Source organism: Sphaeramia orbicularis, chromosome 9 (assembly GCF_902148855.1).
Source record: "Sphaeramia orbicularis chromosome 9, fSphaOr1.1, whole genome shotgun sequence".
In the NCBI taxonomy this organism is placed as follows: Eukaryota; Metazoa; Chordata; class Actinopteri; order Kurtiformes; family Apogonidae; genus Sphaeramia; species Sphaeramia orbicularis.
In genome coordinates, this window is record NC_043965.1 from 53607037 (window position 1) to 53622976 (window position 15940).

The 15940-nt window shown below is 38.3% G+C and overlaps 1 protein-coding gene across 1 annotated transcript; it reads left to right on the forward strand.

The window, feature by feature from the left end:
* Positions 1–860: 860 nt before the first annotated feature.
* On the forward strand, positions 861–15154 carry LOC115425646 (fructose-1,6-bisphosphatase 1-like). Its single transcript, XM_030143317.1, has 7 exons — positions 861–1137; positions 5926–6088; positions 6869–6961; positions 8896–9036; positions 9119–9256; positions 10427–10546; positions 14437–15154. Exons 1-7 carry the CDS (start codon positions 968–970, stop codon positions 14626–14628), a joined length of 1017 nt encoding a protein of 338 aa, XP_029999177.1. The 5' UTR covers positions 861–967; the 3' UTR covers positions 14629–15154.
* The last annotated feature ends 786 nt before the right edge of the window (positions 15155–15940 follow it).

A 15940-nucleotide genomic window follows, 5' to 3' on the forward strand; every position in this document is an offset into this window, starting at 1 on the left:
CACTCAGCCTATCGTGTTTGTTTTTGTTTTTTTTTTTTTTTTTTTTTTTCAGTAAAATGCATTCATTTTACAGATATTAAGGCCTCAGATCACCCCTATAATATAATTTACCTATGTAATGAAATTTCTGATTTGAGTGCTGGTTAAAGGAGTCTAGTAAAGTCATCTTAAACAGGGGATTCATTTAATAATAGCTGGAACCTACAGGAAGGCACACAACAATGGAAAGACAAAAACGGGGTTAAAAAAAAACATGTGGATCCCACACCATGTGGCATCTGAAGGTATGAGGAGATTGATGAGAGATGAAATGTTTCAAAAGAACTAAACCAGTCCAGTTGAAACAAGAGGTACTACTAACCTGATGACCTGGCAGACAACACTTAGTAGTGGTTTCCATGGAAACACCAGGTGGGTGTTAAATGTAACTGAGGGTGACAATAACAGGCCTATACTGTAATGGTAAACTGACTGATGGATAATATACATGTGCTTACACATACATAAGTAGTACGTATTGGTATTGGCTAAGTTTAAAGTATTCTGTTGAAAAGTCACACTACACTGTACACAATCCAAAATATCAGAAACCTGAAAAACTTAATCTGAGTGCAGGAGGGGACAAATGTGCTCTTAGTCCACGTATCATTTCCAGACGTGTTGAAAAGTGCAGGTCGTTGTTGCGTAAAGTGTGTCCCACTGCAGGTATGTGCAGCGTCTATTCTTCTGCTCACATCCCAGTCTCAGTATCAGTCTGTGAACCCTCACACTCCAGACTGGTGTGTACAATGCGGACAGTGTCTCCAGCTGCCACACCTCTCCCACAGCTCTGGATTGGCTGGGCTTTCTTCACTCCCTCCGCTCAGTTCCGTGTTCCAGCTGCATTTAAGTTCTGCAGCATTTCCTCCTCCAGCTTCTGCTCTACTCTACTGTGTCTGTCTGGCTGCAGGAGACCGTGTCTGCCACCATGTCCGATCAGGGAACCTTCGACACCAACGTGGTGACCGTGACCCGGTTCGTGATGGAGGAGGGCAAGAGGGCGAAGGGCACGGGTGAGCTGACCACCCTGCTGAACTCGCTGTGCACGGCGGTCAAAGCCATCTCCAGCGCCGTGCGTAAAGCTGGGATCGCCCACCTGTGAGTACCCTCAACCATGTGGGAATGAGGTGACTTTACATTTGATAACACTGGAGACTAAGACTGGCAGTTACACTGTGTGAACTTCGTCTTCTCACTGTATAAAGCTCTGGCGATGAATGACGCTTCTAATGGTCCATCCACGTTGGCAAAAGTGAGCGTTCAGTATGGCGTCAAGATGAGGCCAGATTACATGGTACACGTACATGAAGTATTGGAAGTGCAAGAGAAGTTTTGTAAACCAAAGATATATTTTTCTTTTTAAATGCACCTATAAAGCTTATTTTGCTCCTACAAACCCGTTTTTTGCTTTTACAAAACACTTTCTCGTGGTCTACATTGACAAAATTTTTCTGTGGTTATAAAACATTCTGGCCTTTTTAGACGTGGGGGCGTGGTTACATGAGAGGCGTGTCCACACCTGGTCTAGACAAGAACCAATATTAGTGGTGATGGACAGACATCACCTCATTTGCAAAGTACCACCATAATATGTAACGCGGAACCAAGCCGGGCACCAAGCTCCAAGCCCCGTTCGAGTAAGGCTGTCCATCAGCTTCCAGTTACATTGAACTTAACTGGGACTCAGGTGCGTTTAAGTGACACGGGCACTGCTGTGTGCACAGCCGGGCTCTGTGTCCAGCTGTGAGCCGGGGCTTGGAGTTTGGTGCCTGGCTTGGTTCCGAGTTGCACATTACAGTGTTACTTCGCTGTCGTTCCATTGTAGTGAATGAGGTGATGTTACCACGCATACTGCTTCCTGTCTAGACCAGGTCTGGACACGCCTCTTATCTAACCACACCCCCACGTCAAAAAGAGGACAGGTTGTTAGGTTTTAGACAGACTCCTAGCTGAAATTGAATATTACATATGCAGTACTGAGCTTAAAGACTCCCCCAAATGTGATAAGACTCAAATTATATGAGGATCTTTTTACAGAAAACTAATGTTAAAGAATCCCTTTGTTTTTTTTTTTATGTTAAGATTGTTGTAAGTTCATGTGGCCTTGTCAATAGTATGTTTGTTCTTTGTAACTGTATTCTTTGAAATAAAGTTCTATTAAATAAAAGAAAAGTCATTTTGACAGCTTTCATCAATCAGTGTTCTGTATATTTGGACTAAGAAGATTTAAAGGAAGAACACATCCTGGCTGTACTGTTTTCAGTGCAACAGTCAAAAGATTTCCTGGTAAATGGCAGGTGAGATAAATAGAAGCACATTTCCTGAGTGATAATCACATTTTACTGTTATGAGTAATAATGTTTTGCAATTGTTTCGATTGTGTCTTGTGAGATTGATTTATTTGTTATTTCAGTGGTTGATGCAATACTCTGTTCAGTCATGAAGTTCCATGAGCAGTGAAGAAATGCAGTGTCATGCATCTGTTGCTGGTTTTCTTTGTGTTTATTTTTATCTGAAATTACTACTATGGTCTGGACTATTATTAGACCAACCAGATTGTCACATCAATTCAGAGTGTTTCAATCAAACTTTTTTTAAGTTAACAGGCTGTATGGAGTTCTTCTATATGTTAATTTCCTGGTAAATGACAGGTGAGTTAGAAACCTGAATCTTTTGCTCACTTTTGCTGGCGTGGTTTGATTATGAAAATTTCATTCATCAGAACTTTGTACCGTGAAAGAACTTAACAACCCATAGCTATCATTCTTACTTTCGTTGACATCCTGTATAAAGCAAAGAAAATATTAACTGTTAGATTATATTTTTATGAGTTCTTCTATTTAAAAAAAAAAAATATATATATATATATATATATATATATATATATATATATATATATATATATATATATATATATAGTACAGGCCAAAAGTTTGGACACACCTTCTCATTCTTTGCATTTTCTTTATTTTCATGACTATTTCATTGTAGATTCTCACTGAAGGCATCAAAACTATGAATGAACACATGTGGAATTATGTACTTAACAAAAAAGTGTGAAATAACTGAAAACATCTCTTATATTCTAGTTTCTTCAAAGTAGCCACCCTTAGCTCTGATGACTGTTTGCACACCTTGCCATTCTCTTGATGAGCTTCCAGAGGTAGTCACCTGAAATGGTTTCCTAACAGTCTTGAAGAAGTTCCCACAGATGCTTAGCACTTGTTGGCCCTTTTGCCTTCACTCTGCGGTCCAGCTCACCCCAAACCATCTCGGTTGGGTTCAGGTCCGGTGACTGTGGAGGCCAGGTCATCTGGCGCAGCACCCATCACTCTCCTTCTTGGTCAAATATCCCTCACACAGCCTGGAGGTGTGTTTGGGGTCATTGTCCTGTTGAAACATAAATGATGGTCCAACTAAACGCAAACCGGATGGAATGGCATGTCACTTCAGGATGCTGTGGTAGCCATGCTGATTCAGGTTGACTTCAATCTTGAATAAATCCCCAACAGTCACCAGCAAAGCACCCCCACACCATCACACCTCCCCCTCCATGCTTCACGGTGGGAACCAGGCATGTAGCATCCATCCGTTCACCTTTTCTGCATCACACAAAGACACGGCGGTTGGATCCAAAGATCTCAAATTTGGACTCATCAGACCAAACACAGATTTCCACTGGTCTAATGTCCATTCCTTGGGTTTCTTGGCCCAAATAAACTCTTGTGTTTGTTGCCTCTCCTTAGCAGTGGTTTCCTAGCAGCTATTTGACCATGAAGGCCTGATTCACGCAGTCTCCTCTTAACAGTTGTTGTAGAGATGTGTCTGCTGCTAGAGCTCTGTGTGGTATTCATCTGGTCTCTAATCTGAGCTGCTGTTAATTTGCGATTTCTGAGGCTGGTGACTCAGATGAACTTATCTTCAGCATCAGAGGTGACTCTTGGTCTTCCTTTCCTGGGGCGGTCCTCATGTGAGCCAGTTTCGTTGGAGCGCTTGATGGTTTTTGCGACTGCACTTGGGGACACATTCAAAGTTTTTGAAATTTTCTAGACTGACTGACCTTCATTTCTTAAAGTATGATGGCCACTCGTTTGTCTTTACTTAGCTGATTGGTTCTCGCCATAATATGCATTCTAACAGTTGTCCAATAGGGCTGTCAGCTGTGCATCAACCTGACTTCTGCACAACACAACTGATGGTCCCAACCCCATCAATAAGGCAAGAAATTCCACTAAGTAACCCTGACAAGGCACAGCTATGAAGTGGAAACCATTTCAGGTGACTACCTCTGGAAGCTCATCAAGAGAATGCCAAGGGTGTGCAAGGCAGTCATCAGAGCTAAGGGTGGACTTTGAAGAAACTAGAATATAAGGATGTTTTCAGTTATTTCACACTTTTTTGTTAAGTACATAATTCCACGTGTTCATTCATAGTTTTGATGCCTTCAGTGAGAATCTACAATGAAAATAGTCATGAAAATAAAGAAAATGCGAAGAATGAGAAGGTGTGTCCAAACTTTTGGCCTGTACTGTATATATATACATATACAGGGTGGGGAAGCAAAATTTACAATGAACATTTAGTTGTTTTTTCTCAGCAGGCACTACGTCAATTGTTTTAAAACCAAACATATATTGATGTCATAATCATACCTAACACTATTATCCATACCTTTTCAGAAACTTTTGCCCATATGAGTAATCAGGAAAGCAAACGTCAAGAGTGTGTGATTTGCTGAATGCACTCGTCACACCAAAGGAGATTTCAAAAATAGTTGGAGTGTCCATAAAGACTGTTTATAATGGAAAGAAGAGAATGACTATGACAAAACTATTACCAGAAAGTCTGGAAGATACTATTAAAGAAGATGGGAGAAGTTGTCACCCAATATTTGAGGAACACTTGTGCAAGTTTCAGGAAGCGTGTGAAGGCAGTTATTGAGAAAGAAGGAGGACACATAGAATAAAAACATTTTCTATTGTGTAAATTTTCTTGTGGCAAATAAATTCTCATGACTTTCAATAAACTAATTGGTCATACACTGTCTTTCAATCCCTGCCTCAAAATATTGTAAATTTTGCTTCCCCACCCTGTATCTTTGATGATTGTGTTCTTTTAAAGTAATTTCTTAATCCATGTATCTGTGATAATTGTTTACTGTGTTTCACAGAAATCTGAAAGCCAGTGGGAAGAAAAGTACACATCTTTAGGGATACAGGGGAAACACTCAGTATATTTCCATCACAGTTACATAACATAAAAATACAAACTGTTCACCACCGTGTGATTGAACTGAAATTGTCTCTTTTATCTTTCAGTTTTGTGTTTCAGCCTCCTGACATTTTAATCAATAATCATGGATAAAAATTTATGAAATGCTTTCTGTTTGCTCTGACATTATTTAGATTTACTCCAAAGGTATTGAAATTGTTTCAAATGATAACACTTTTCAGTCCTCAGTAGTAGTGTTTTGCAAAGTAGAAGTAATAAAGTTTGGTACATAGCCTTACATACAACCTGCAACCTTGCATACAACCTGTGTTTAAGTCAACCCTTTTAACCATCTTTCATTAATATAATAATAATATGATGTACAATAATCATTTGTCATATCCTTGTAGACAGAGCAGCAGAATAAAAAGTGAACTTTATTTATTTTGCTTAGAATCAGAATACAGCTAAGCAGCCTGTTGTGTAAAATGAATGACATGTTCAGATGAAATAATGTGTTCAACTCATTAGTCCAGGGATGGGAATTGATGAATTACTCCTTTGAGTGGTTTGTAATTACAGAGCATACATTAGAACGGTTTGTGGGTTAGAAGGTGATCAGCCTCACTCACATTCCTACATATGCTGAAACAGGGTTTTTGTTGGTCTCCTTAGGTATGGCATCGCGGGCAGCACTAATGTGACAGGCGACCAGGTGAAGAAGCTGGACATTCTGTCCAATGATCTGGTCATCAACATGCTCAAGTCTTCCTTCAGCTCCTGTGTGTTGGTGTCTGAAGAGAATGAAAAAGCCATCATTGTGGAGCCGGAGGCCAGGGTAAGTGACTCACAACAAACCCAAAGCACACATCGGTTCTCTTCCTGGTCCTGTCTAATGGACACACTCAGAGTTGAGTAAGATATTGCATCAGACTCAGCCAGTCTTAAAAAAACCTGTTTCCATTTATTCACAATCTCATTTTTGAAATGAGCCTTTGACACACTGAAACCAGATCACTCACATTTTTTGTCACGTCTTGTCATAAAGACCCCTTTCAGACACAGGACATGTGTTTGTCAGCAGAACAGCATGAAAATAATACAGTATGACCAAAAACTTCTACGCTGATATCAGGCATTTCACATCCAGACTCAGATCACAATGTACTACGCTTTCTGTAAATGCAGTGAATCTATTTTTCTCTCACATTGACCGCATGGAAAGGCTTATTTCTAATTACATTTTGAATACATGCTCAAAAATAGAATTATCGTATTTGGCTATTTTTCACTTTTTATTTTGAACCTGTTTACAAACTTTTTTTCAAATTTTCAGTGAAGAAATATAATATAAAATTAAATGCAAAACATAAAATGGTTAGTAGTAGAATGTAATTGAAAATAACTGATAGAGCATAATATAAAGTGATGGTTCTACTGTATATGTCATATCACATGTTTACAGTAGGGTTAATTAGATCTTCATAAAGCTATTGTTGAAATCCATTTTTTCCTATTCATTGTAGTTTTGATATCTTAAATAGGAAAAAAACATTTGAAAAACACACCTCAGACAATAGTACAGGTAACATTCCAAATAATTTGATGTGTTTTTCAGGGAAAATACATCGTGTGCTTTGATCCATTGGATGGCTCATCTAACATTGACTGTCTCGTATCCATTGGTACCATTTTTGCCATCTACAAAAAGGTACTGGAATTTTGCTTAATTTCATTTTCCTAATTAAGTCCTTTTCCATCATCTGTATTTACAATGATAAAGCCAGGTTGATTATTGTGCAATTGTGACTGTATTTGTATGGTCTCATGTTGAAATCTGACCATTTCAAGTTTTAATGGTCCAAACAGATTACTGAGGTCTGTGGCAAGCCTTTTTAATACAGTTGTAGTATTTCAGTTGTAGAAATTCTATTATGGATACCTAATTAACCATGAACCTTTTTATGCTCATCATCATTCCAGTTTTCAGCCACTTATGACTGGAATTCTTTGCAATGATCCTTAAAACTCGCCTCATTCATACTGCTCTTGTCATTTAAAAGATTAGCGAGTGATGCACTTCTGGACCACTGCACCTGTTTTTAGCTTTTCTGTTTGTTATATGTCATTGTGATGGGTTCTTCTGTCCATCGTGTTTGTTTGTTTGTTTGTTTGTGGGATATTTAATCTGTTCTGTTGTTCGTACATGCAACCTGTGCTGCTTGTATGCTGCCTCTTGGCCAGGACATTATTGTAAATGAGAATCAGTTCTCAACTAACTTACCTGGTTAAAAAAGGTTAAATAAATAAATACATGCTAAAATGTCATTTACAAAACAATTACACTTTGTTATTGCAGATATCTTACATTGCATTTTTACTGGTAAGGTCAGTTGTGGGTATCTGTAATGACATTTTAAGTAGAGTTATGTTATGGGTATTTAATAGTTTGTCAACTTGGACATTTGAAATTGAAATTATGCCTGGTAGCTATTTTTTGTAAATATCTGAAATGGGTATTTTTCCCCTAGGAATTCTATTGCAGATATGTAACACTGACATTGTGGATATCTCAACCTGAAAGCCTACTACACATGAATAGCAACAATTATGTCACTGAATGTCATGAGTATCTGGAATGCCAACTGTAGACAGGAGGAACATCACTGTGGGAATATGGAATGTTAATACTGACTAGGGATGTAACAATTACCGGTATAACGATAAACCGTGGTAAAATTCCGGATGGTTAGTATTACCGTTTAAATTCTAATTATCATTAAAACCATGTTCAATTACAGCACTTTGAAAACTCATGGTGATACTGCTCATTTCCTGCTCTAAAGTGTCTGCCTGCAGGACCTCCACTGTGGAGTCCCTCCCCTGCTCCTCTTGATCCGAGCGCTTGCACGGACTTGGTCCCCTCATTGTGACATTGTGACTGATTTGATCTGGAAAATGGTCAAACCTATGACCTGTCCAACTACCTTTTTTCCTACTCAAAAAACCACTCAGGAATCAATAGGAGAATTGATAAGGAATTGGATTGGTAAGCAGAATCAACAATGGCATTGATATTGATCAAATCCTATCAATTCCCACCCCTAGTGCAGATATCTCTTATAGCCATAAGGTGTCATCTTTAATTCACATTTGTATGTTTGACGTGTACATGTTGTTATTTTAATGTTTCCGCCAACAGAAAGTACATTGTGCGTGCCGGGTTTTTTTTTTCAAAATACAACTTGGTTAAATTATTTCAGTGTGTGCATAAGTACTTTTTGAACATTTTGAACATATTTCAACAATAATAATGATAACCATGATAATTTTGGTCACAATAACCGTGATATGAAATTTTCATATCGTTATATCTCTAATACTGACAGGGTGAACTACAGATGTCTGCTAAAGGAACATACAGTACATAGATAGGTGCAGCCCAGTTTTTAAATGCTAAAAATGCTTGCCATATTAGCCTGATATTAACAATACTGTGGGCTGATCATTGAATATGTATTGCTTTTTAGAATTGTACTGTTTTCAGGAGAACAAATCCCTAAACAAGGCACTGTGCTCAACTTTGCTGCCAACTTACTGCTCAGATATGCTATGAAATCTAAATGACACCACCCTCTCCCATAGACCACAGATACTGAGCCTTGTGAGAAGGACGCACTGCAGCCTGGGAGGAGCCTTGTGGCAGCGGGTTATGCCCTTTATGGCAGCGCCACCATGATGGTGCTGTCCACGGGCCAGGGAGTCAACTGCTTCATGCTGGACCCGGTCAGTGTGTGGTCTCATGTGAGTCAGAGAACACAAAAGCATTCACAGTTAGTGGTCATAGTTTCTATTTTCTGCTCCTCAGGCCATTGGTGAGTTTATCCTGGTTGACCGTGATGTGAGGATCAAGAAGAAAGGAAAGATCTACAGCTTGAATGAAGGCTATTCACTATACTTTGAGCCTGCTGTCATAGAGTATCTGCAGAAGAAGAAGCTCCCTCAGGTAAAATTACAACCTAAGAGTGTTTGAAAATACACATTTTTCACGTGAAGACAAAATAAAGTGGGTAATCTTTTATTACTGAACCTCATAGTCATCACTGAGACTATTTGTCCAGATTTTCCTCATTGTTTCAAACCACAGATTTTGGCTGAACTGTTAATCATTCTCCATCAAATACTTAAAAACATACTTCCATCTGTTTTCTTTGAGCAATACAGTGATTAGAATGTGTAAACTGGAATGGAGCAAGGGTTTGGAGTTAATTTACTGAATAACCTGGGAGTACGTATTCCAGCCATTGCCACCTATCCACCCTAATCTCTTATTAACCAAACAATAATTTTCCACCAGATCACTCATTACAGGGTCTAAATAAAGTGAAGGAGACCTGAATGATATTAGAGAGAATTTTATTGAAGTCTATGGAAGCTGGACTTTTTGGTGCTGGCATCTAGTGATTATCAGTGGTTTTACACTTAGAGGCACTAGTGCTTTAGCTTTCATTTTAAGCCCCAGTTGGAGCCCCTTCTTGGAGTTGGAGCTCTTCTGTTCACATCCTCTGAGTCTACACTGAATATAATGAATGACAGCACTGTTGTCCTCTTTTACTGGTGTTATGTTGCCTGCAATGAACTGGCAACATGTCCAAGGTGTACCCCGCCTTCACCCATAAGTAACTGGGATAGGCTCCAGTGACCCCCGTGACCCTAGTAAGGGTAAAGCGGGTTCAGAAAATGAATAAATGAATGAATGAGTTGTATAATGATAATCACTCAACTTCAAATTATTGGTCAGTAACATCAATCTTCAGTGCTAGAGTCCTAAATGTCCATGCTTGACATATTTCATTCATTTATTCATTCATTCATTTTCCATAACTCTTAATCCTTGAGAGGGTCGTGGGGGTGCTTGAATGTGTCCCAGCTCTCACTGGGTAAGGCGGGGTTCACCCTGGACGTGTTGCCAGTTCATCGCAGGACTGACATATAAAGACGAACAACCAGTCACTCTCACATTCCATATTTTAGTACCAACATTTTTTGGTTCGTGCTTGGTTTTGTCTCTATTGATCATGTTCTTTCCAGTTTTGGTATTGCTCATTTTCAGAATGAGATTCCTTTGGTGCAGGTTTGGTAAACCCTACCCATGTACTGCTTTATGTGACTGTAGGATGGCAGTGAACCCTACAACGCCCGCTATATTGGCTCCATGGTGGCAGACGTTCACAGAACACTGATGTATGGAGGCATCTTTTTATACCCAGGAAATGTGAAGAGCCCCCAAGGGAAGGTAAGAGTCAGTTTCTGCCTTCAGATCTTTGTTCTGGTTCATATTTCGAAATCAATCAATCAATCAAATTTTTTTATTTAGCGCCAAATCATAACAAAAGTCATCTCATGACACTTTACAGTAACAGTGACAGTGGAGAGGAAAAACTTTTTTTTAACAGGCAGAAACCTCAAGCAGACCCCGACTCCTGGAGGGAGAGAGAGAGAGAGAGAGAGAGAGAGAGATTGGGGGGGGGGGGGTGGTGGATGCATAGCAAACTGCACTTGAACTGTTAAAAAGTAGAACTGCTGGTGTTAGTATAATTACCAATAGCTAGTACAAATGTCCATGACTGGTAACAGTACTACTACAAATACTAGTATTAACAGTGGGTATACTACTACTGCAACTGTTAGTACAAATAACAGAAACCTCTACCATCTGTGGAACTACATAATAAACACTTATCACCACTATATGGATAAGTGAGTGATGACAATGAAGGCAGGAGAGAAGAAGGACCACAGCAGCAGGTCCAGAGATGATCCAGGGAAAGCCTGTGAGGACATAAGCACAGACACTCCAGGGAAGAAGGAGAGTCAGGAGCATGTATTTGCTGGGACATGAATAGAGGACAAGATTAGAAAAGAAACGTTCCCCTCCTACTTTGGAGATTCTCGGGACCACCAGTAAGCCTGCATGTTGATAGCATAGCGCTCTAGATGGATTGTATGGAACTAAAAGCTTTTTCAGATAAGTAGGTGCCTGGCCATGAAGGACTTTGTAAGTGAGGAGTATTTTAACCCTTTCATGCATGAATTATGAAACCTTTGTCAATATATTTTTCCTGTGTTTTTGTTCCTCTTTAGGCATGAAAAAAAACAATGCGATCAAGGTTTGTTTATTTTTAAGGACTTACAAAAATGTTCACTCAGCCAGAGATCATGCATTTAATTTTTGAAGCAAAGAAACGTGTATTTAAGACCTAATATCAGAAAGTGATATGGAAAACTATGCAATAAGAACGTTTTTAATGCTGCTAATCAAATGTTTTCTCACATTTTAACATACTCTAATACTAGTTATTATTCACTTCATGGAGATAATATGCAAAAAAAACAAAAACTTTTTGTGGAAAAAAAACAAAACAAAAATGTTAATTACAGTCTAATAACAATTAACATTGCTTTACAGCCAAACATGTCACAGCAGATTAGGTTTATCAAGAACAGCAAAGTTACAGTAATGGACTGAATTGCAGTTTATGGGATGATGCATGAGCGTCCACTGTGTTGGCTGATATGGAACTAAAACAACAAAACCCATGAGTATACAAGACAACAGCTGTAGAATAGCTGTCCATGGGAGTGACCACTATGCATGAAAGGGTTAAAGTCTATCCTAGCTTTTACAGGGAGCCAGTGCAGAGAAGCCAACACAAGAGAAATATGGTCTCTGATACTGGTTCTAGTCAGTACACAAGCAGCAGCATTCTGGATTAGCTGAAGGGTCTTAAAGGACTTTTTGGGACAGCCTGAGAGAAGTGAGTTACAATAATCTAGTCTGGATGTAATAAAAGCATGGACTAATTTTTCTGCATCATTCTGTGTTAAAATATGCCTAATTTTAGCAATATTACACAAATGGAAAAAGGCAGTTCTAGAAATCTGTTTTATGTCTAAGTTAAATGATAAATTCTGATTGAAAATGACGCCTAGATTCCTCACAGCGGTTTTGGCACAATGACTTCAGTTTTGTCTGAGTTTAACAGCAGAAAGTTGTTGGTCACCCAATCTTTAATCTCTTTAATGCACTCCTGTCGTTTGGTTAGCTGATTGGGTTCATCAAGTTTAATAGATAAATATAATTGGGTATCATCAGCAAAACAATGAAAGTTGACGGAGTGTTTCCTTATTAAGTTACCTAAAGGAAGCATGTATAAGATAAACAGTGTTCATCCAAGAACCAAGTCTTGAGGAACTCCATGACTGACTGTGGTGGACTGAGAAGATCGATTATTAACATTAACAAACTGAAAACATTCTGTTAGATAGGATTTGAACCACATTCATCGATCCACATAACTTGATCCTTTAATACCAACTGATTGTTTCAGTCGTTGCAGAAGGATGTGATGGTTAACAGTGTCCAAAGCCACACTAAGGTCTAATAAAACCAGTATAGAATCCAGACCCTTATCTGAAGCAGTTAGAAGGTGCTTTGACCAGTGCCATTTCTGTACAAGGATGTTCCCTAAAATCTGACTGGAAATTCTCAGACTGTTGGCCTGAAGGAAGTAACAGAACTGATTGGCTACTATTTTCTCCAGAATCTTAGATATGAATGGAAGATTTGGCTAGTCATGAAAGACAACTCCCTGTTGCTGTAAACTGTCATATTTCCTTTGTTTATCAATCAATTAAGTTGCACTTTCTGTCGTATTTCTAGTTATTTTAATGCACTGTCTTCATCTGGAAAATCATCATTGTGAAACAATTCTTACTTATAAGCTACATACATTGGCTACTTGTGACAGTGTCACAATGTTGTTTCTTCATTTTCCACATCCTTCCAGTATGTGCAAGATTTAGCTCAATATGGGGACACACTATGTGGGTGTAGAAGGCTACCAACATACCAATAAGAGTAGAAAGACATTATTTTACAGTTGGCTCTTTTGGTTTTGTTTCACTAACACACTACAGTAATTGTTTTGCTGTTTTTTGTTTTGCTCCTGGACTATTATTAGAACTGACCAATCATATTACATACATAAGTGTGTATGTATATGTATTATACAATATGTATTACATAATACATATTGTAATTTCAGAGCTTTGAGAATCAGATAAAAGACCAAAAAAATGCTTCATTTGCATCATAAGAAGGTGGTGCTACAGGTATATCCCTATGCTTTGACAGTAAAATCACTATTTTGAATTTTCCCTCACTAAAAAAACTTTGTGGCACAAAAAAACTACACAGTCTTCAGATAACTTCCATGCAGAACAACTTTACTGTGAAACTTTTCCACACAAGAACAATTAACAATACAGGAAAAAAAATAAATAAATATATGTGTGTGTGTGTGTGTGTGTGTGTGTGTGTGTGTACATATATAGGTATTATATAATATATATATATATATATATATATATTATATATATATATATATACAGGGTGGGGAAGCAAAATTTACAATATTGTGAGGCAGGGATTGAAAGACAGTGTAGACCAATTAGTTTATTGAAAGTCATGAGAATTTAAATCTTCAAATCATATTTTACTGCATTTCTAACGGTCTTGTTGTCTACCTCAAGTTCAATTGCCATTTTTCTCATGGATTTGGTTGGATCCTTTAGGATTTTGGATTTGAGAGCTTTAATAAAAGCTTTGGTATGTTTTTTGTTGCTTCCTCCACTTCCAGACTTTCTGGTAATAGTTTTGCTCATAGTCATTCTCTTCTTTCCATTATAAACAGTCTTTATGGACACTCCAACTATTTTTGAAATCTCCTTTGGTGTGACGAGTGCATTCAGCAAATCACACACTCTTTGACGTTTGCTTTCCTGATTACTCATATGGGCAAAAGCTTCTGAAAAGGTATGGATAATAGTGTTTGGTATGATTATGACATCAGTATATGTTTGGTTTCAAAACAATTGATGTAGTGCCTGCTGAGAAAAAACAACTAAATGTTCATTGTAAATTTTGCTTCCCCACCCTGTGTGTGTATATATATATATATATATATATATATATATATATATATATATATATGTATATATGTATATGTATGTATGTATGTATGTATGCATTTTTAAAGTAACTTAGTGTAGTTTGATTTCAATATTCCTTTTGGAAGATTTGAGATTATAAACTAGAAACCAACCCTCTGCTTTTCATCCAAGTTGCGACTGCTGTATGAAGGCAACCCCATGGCCTACATCATGGAGCAGGCAGGCGGCCTGGCCAGCACCGGCTTCGAGGATATCTTAGACATCCAGCCCACAAGCATCCATCAGCGAGCCCCGGTGGCCATGGGCTCTCCTGATGATGTACTGGAGTATATCGCCATCTGCAAGAAGCACGCCAAGAAGTGAGACTGTACCAACTCACCAACTACCACTGTACGACGAAAGCCATGTATCTCTAAACCTTCATCTTTTCAGGGACTGAGGAAGACAGTTAGCCTCTTTTATTATTTTTTGTCAGATGTGAAAAGGTCCTGAACCTAAAAATCCACTCATTGAATGACTGCATTTGGAGTTACAAGGCTTTCATATTACTACATCAGCCGTATTTATGGTCAGTTTGTTGAAAGCAGGTATATAGAAAAAATGTACTGGCTCAGTGAACCAATACAATTCCTCCATAAGCTCAACAGACAACATGCACAGACTGCACAAAAAACTACCAAAGACCAAAGATGTGCCAAACAAGACCAATGTTCTTGGTTAACCTTAACTAAAGGTTTTCAGTTTACCTCTAGTTGTGCCTTAACAAGAATAACCAGACAATCCAGAAAAGTGAAGGACCAAATACAAATGTTATGCAATAATACTTGATGCCTCATTATGTGAACTACTACTGCTCGGTATGATGAAGACTCAATAAATCCAAATAATTTTAAGACGACTCATTGTTTGCATTTAATCCTCCATTAAGCATTAGCATGTGTATATTCATTAAGTACTATCCATTTGGCATGGTGGTGTTCTTACATGAAATGTTACATGGAATGTTGGACTGTTGTGCTGGGCGTTGGTCATTTGTGAACATTGGCTGACTAAGATAACTGCAACTCTTGCCACTGTAGAGGAGCAACTGAAAGTTTTTTTTTTTATATAATTTTCTGAAATAATTTACAGTGGTGAGGAGCAACATGAATACATTGTTAAACATAAATTATTCTTTTCGAGTTCTTATTATCCAGTGATGGTAGTGGTGTCCTCTTCATGGCTTCATGGCTCTGACCATTTTTTCCATTTGTTATGAAATTGAGGTTCTTGCAATCTCAGTTTATGCGTCAGTTTTTCCGTTACATATCTCTCTCTCACAGTGCCTAGCCACTTCTCCTCAGTTGGAGGTTCCACTTTATACCATGTTCTTGGAATTGCTTTTTTAGTTGCTAATGATATTTTAAGAAAGTACTTATACTCTTTTTGTACTGTGTCGTGAAAGTGAGTATTTTTGAGGAAAACAGACCTGAAGCCTTGATGTAGAAATCAGTATAGAAGCTGCTGTCACTTCTGTAGGAAATTAACACAGCCAGTCATCAGCTAAGAAACTGAGTTAGCAAATATCAATAAACAAGTAGACTCCCGTCAGGCAGACACCTAAGCAGGTATGCAAGTTGCTTATTGAACCTTTAATGACGCCCTAAAAGTGTTTTCAGTATTTTCCAAAAGCCTT

Coding starts and splice junctions, on each gene's coding strand:
- LOC115425646 (XM_030143317.1), top strand. CDS start 968: ATGTCCGATCAGGGAACCTTCGACACCAACGTGGTGACCGTGACCCGG. Junction 6,089..6,868: donor TTGTGGAGCCGGAGGCCAGG/GTAAGTGACTCA, acceptor TGTGTTTTTCAG/GGAAAATACATCGTGTGCTT. Junction 10,547..14,436: donor TGAAGAGCCCCCAAGGGAAG/GTAAGAGTCAGT, acceptor TTTTCATCCAAG/TTGCGACTGCTGTATGAAGG.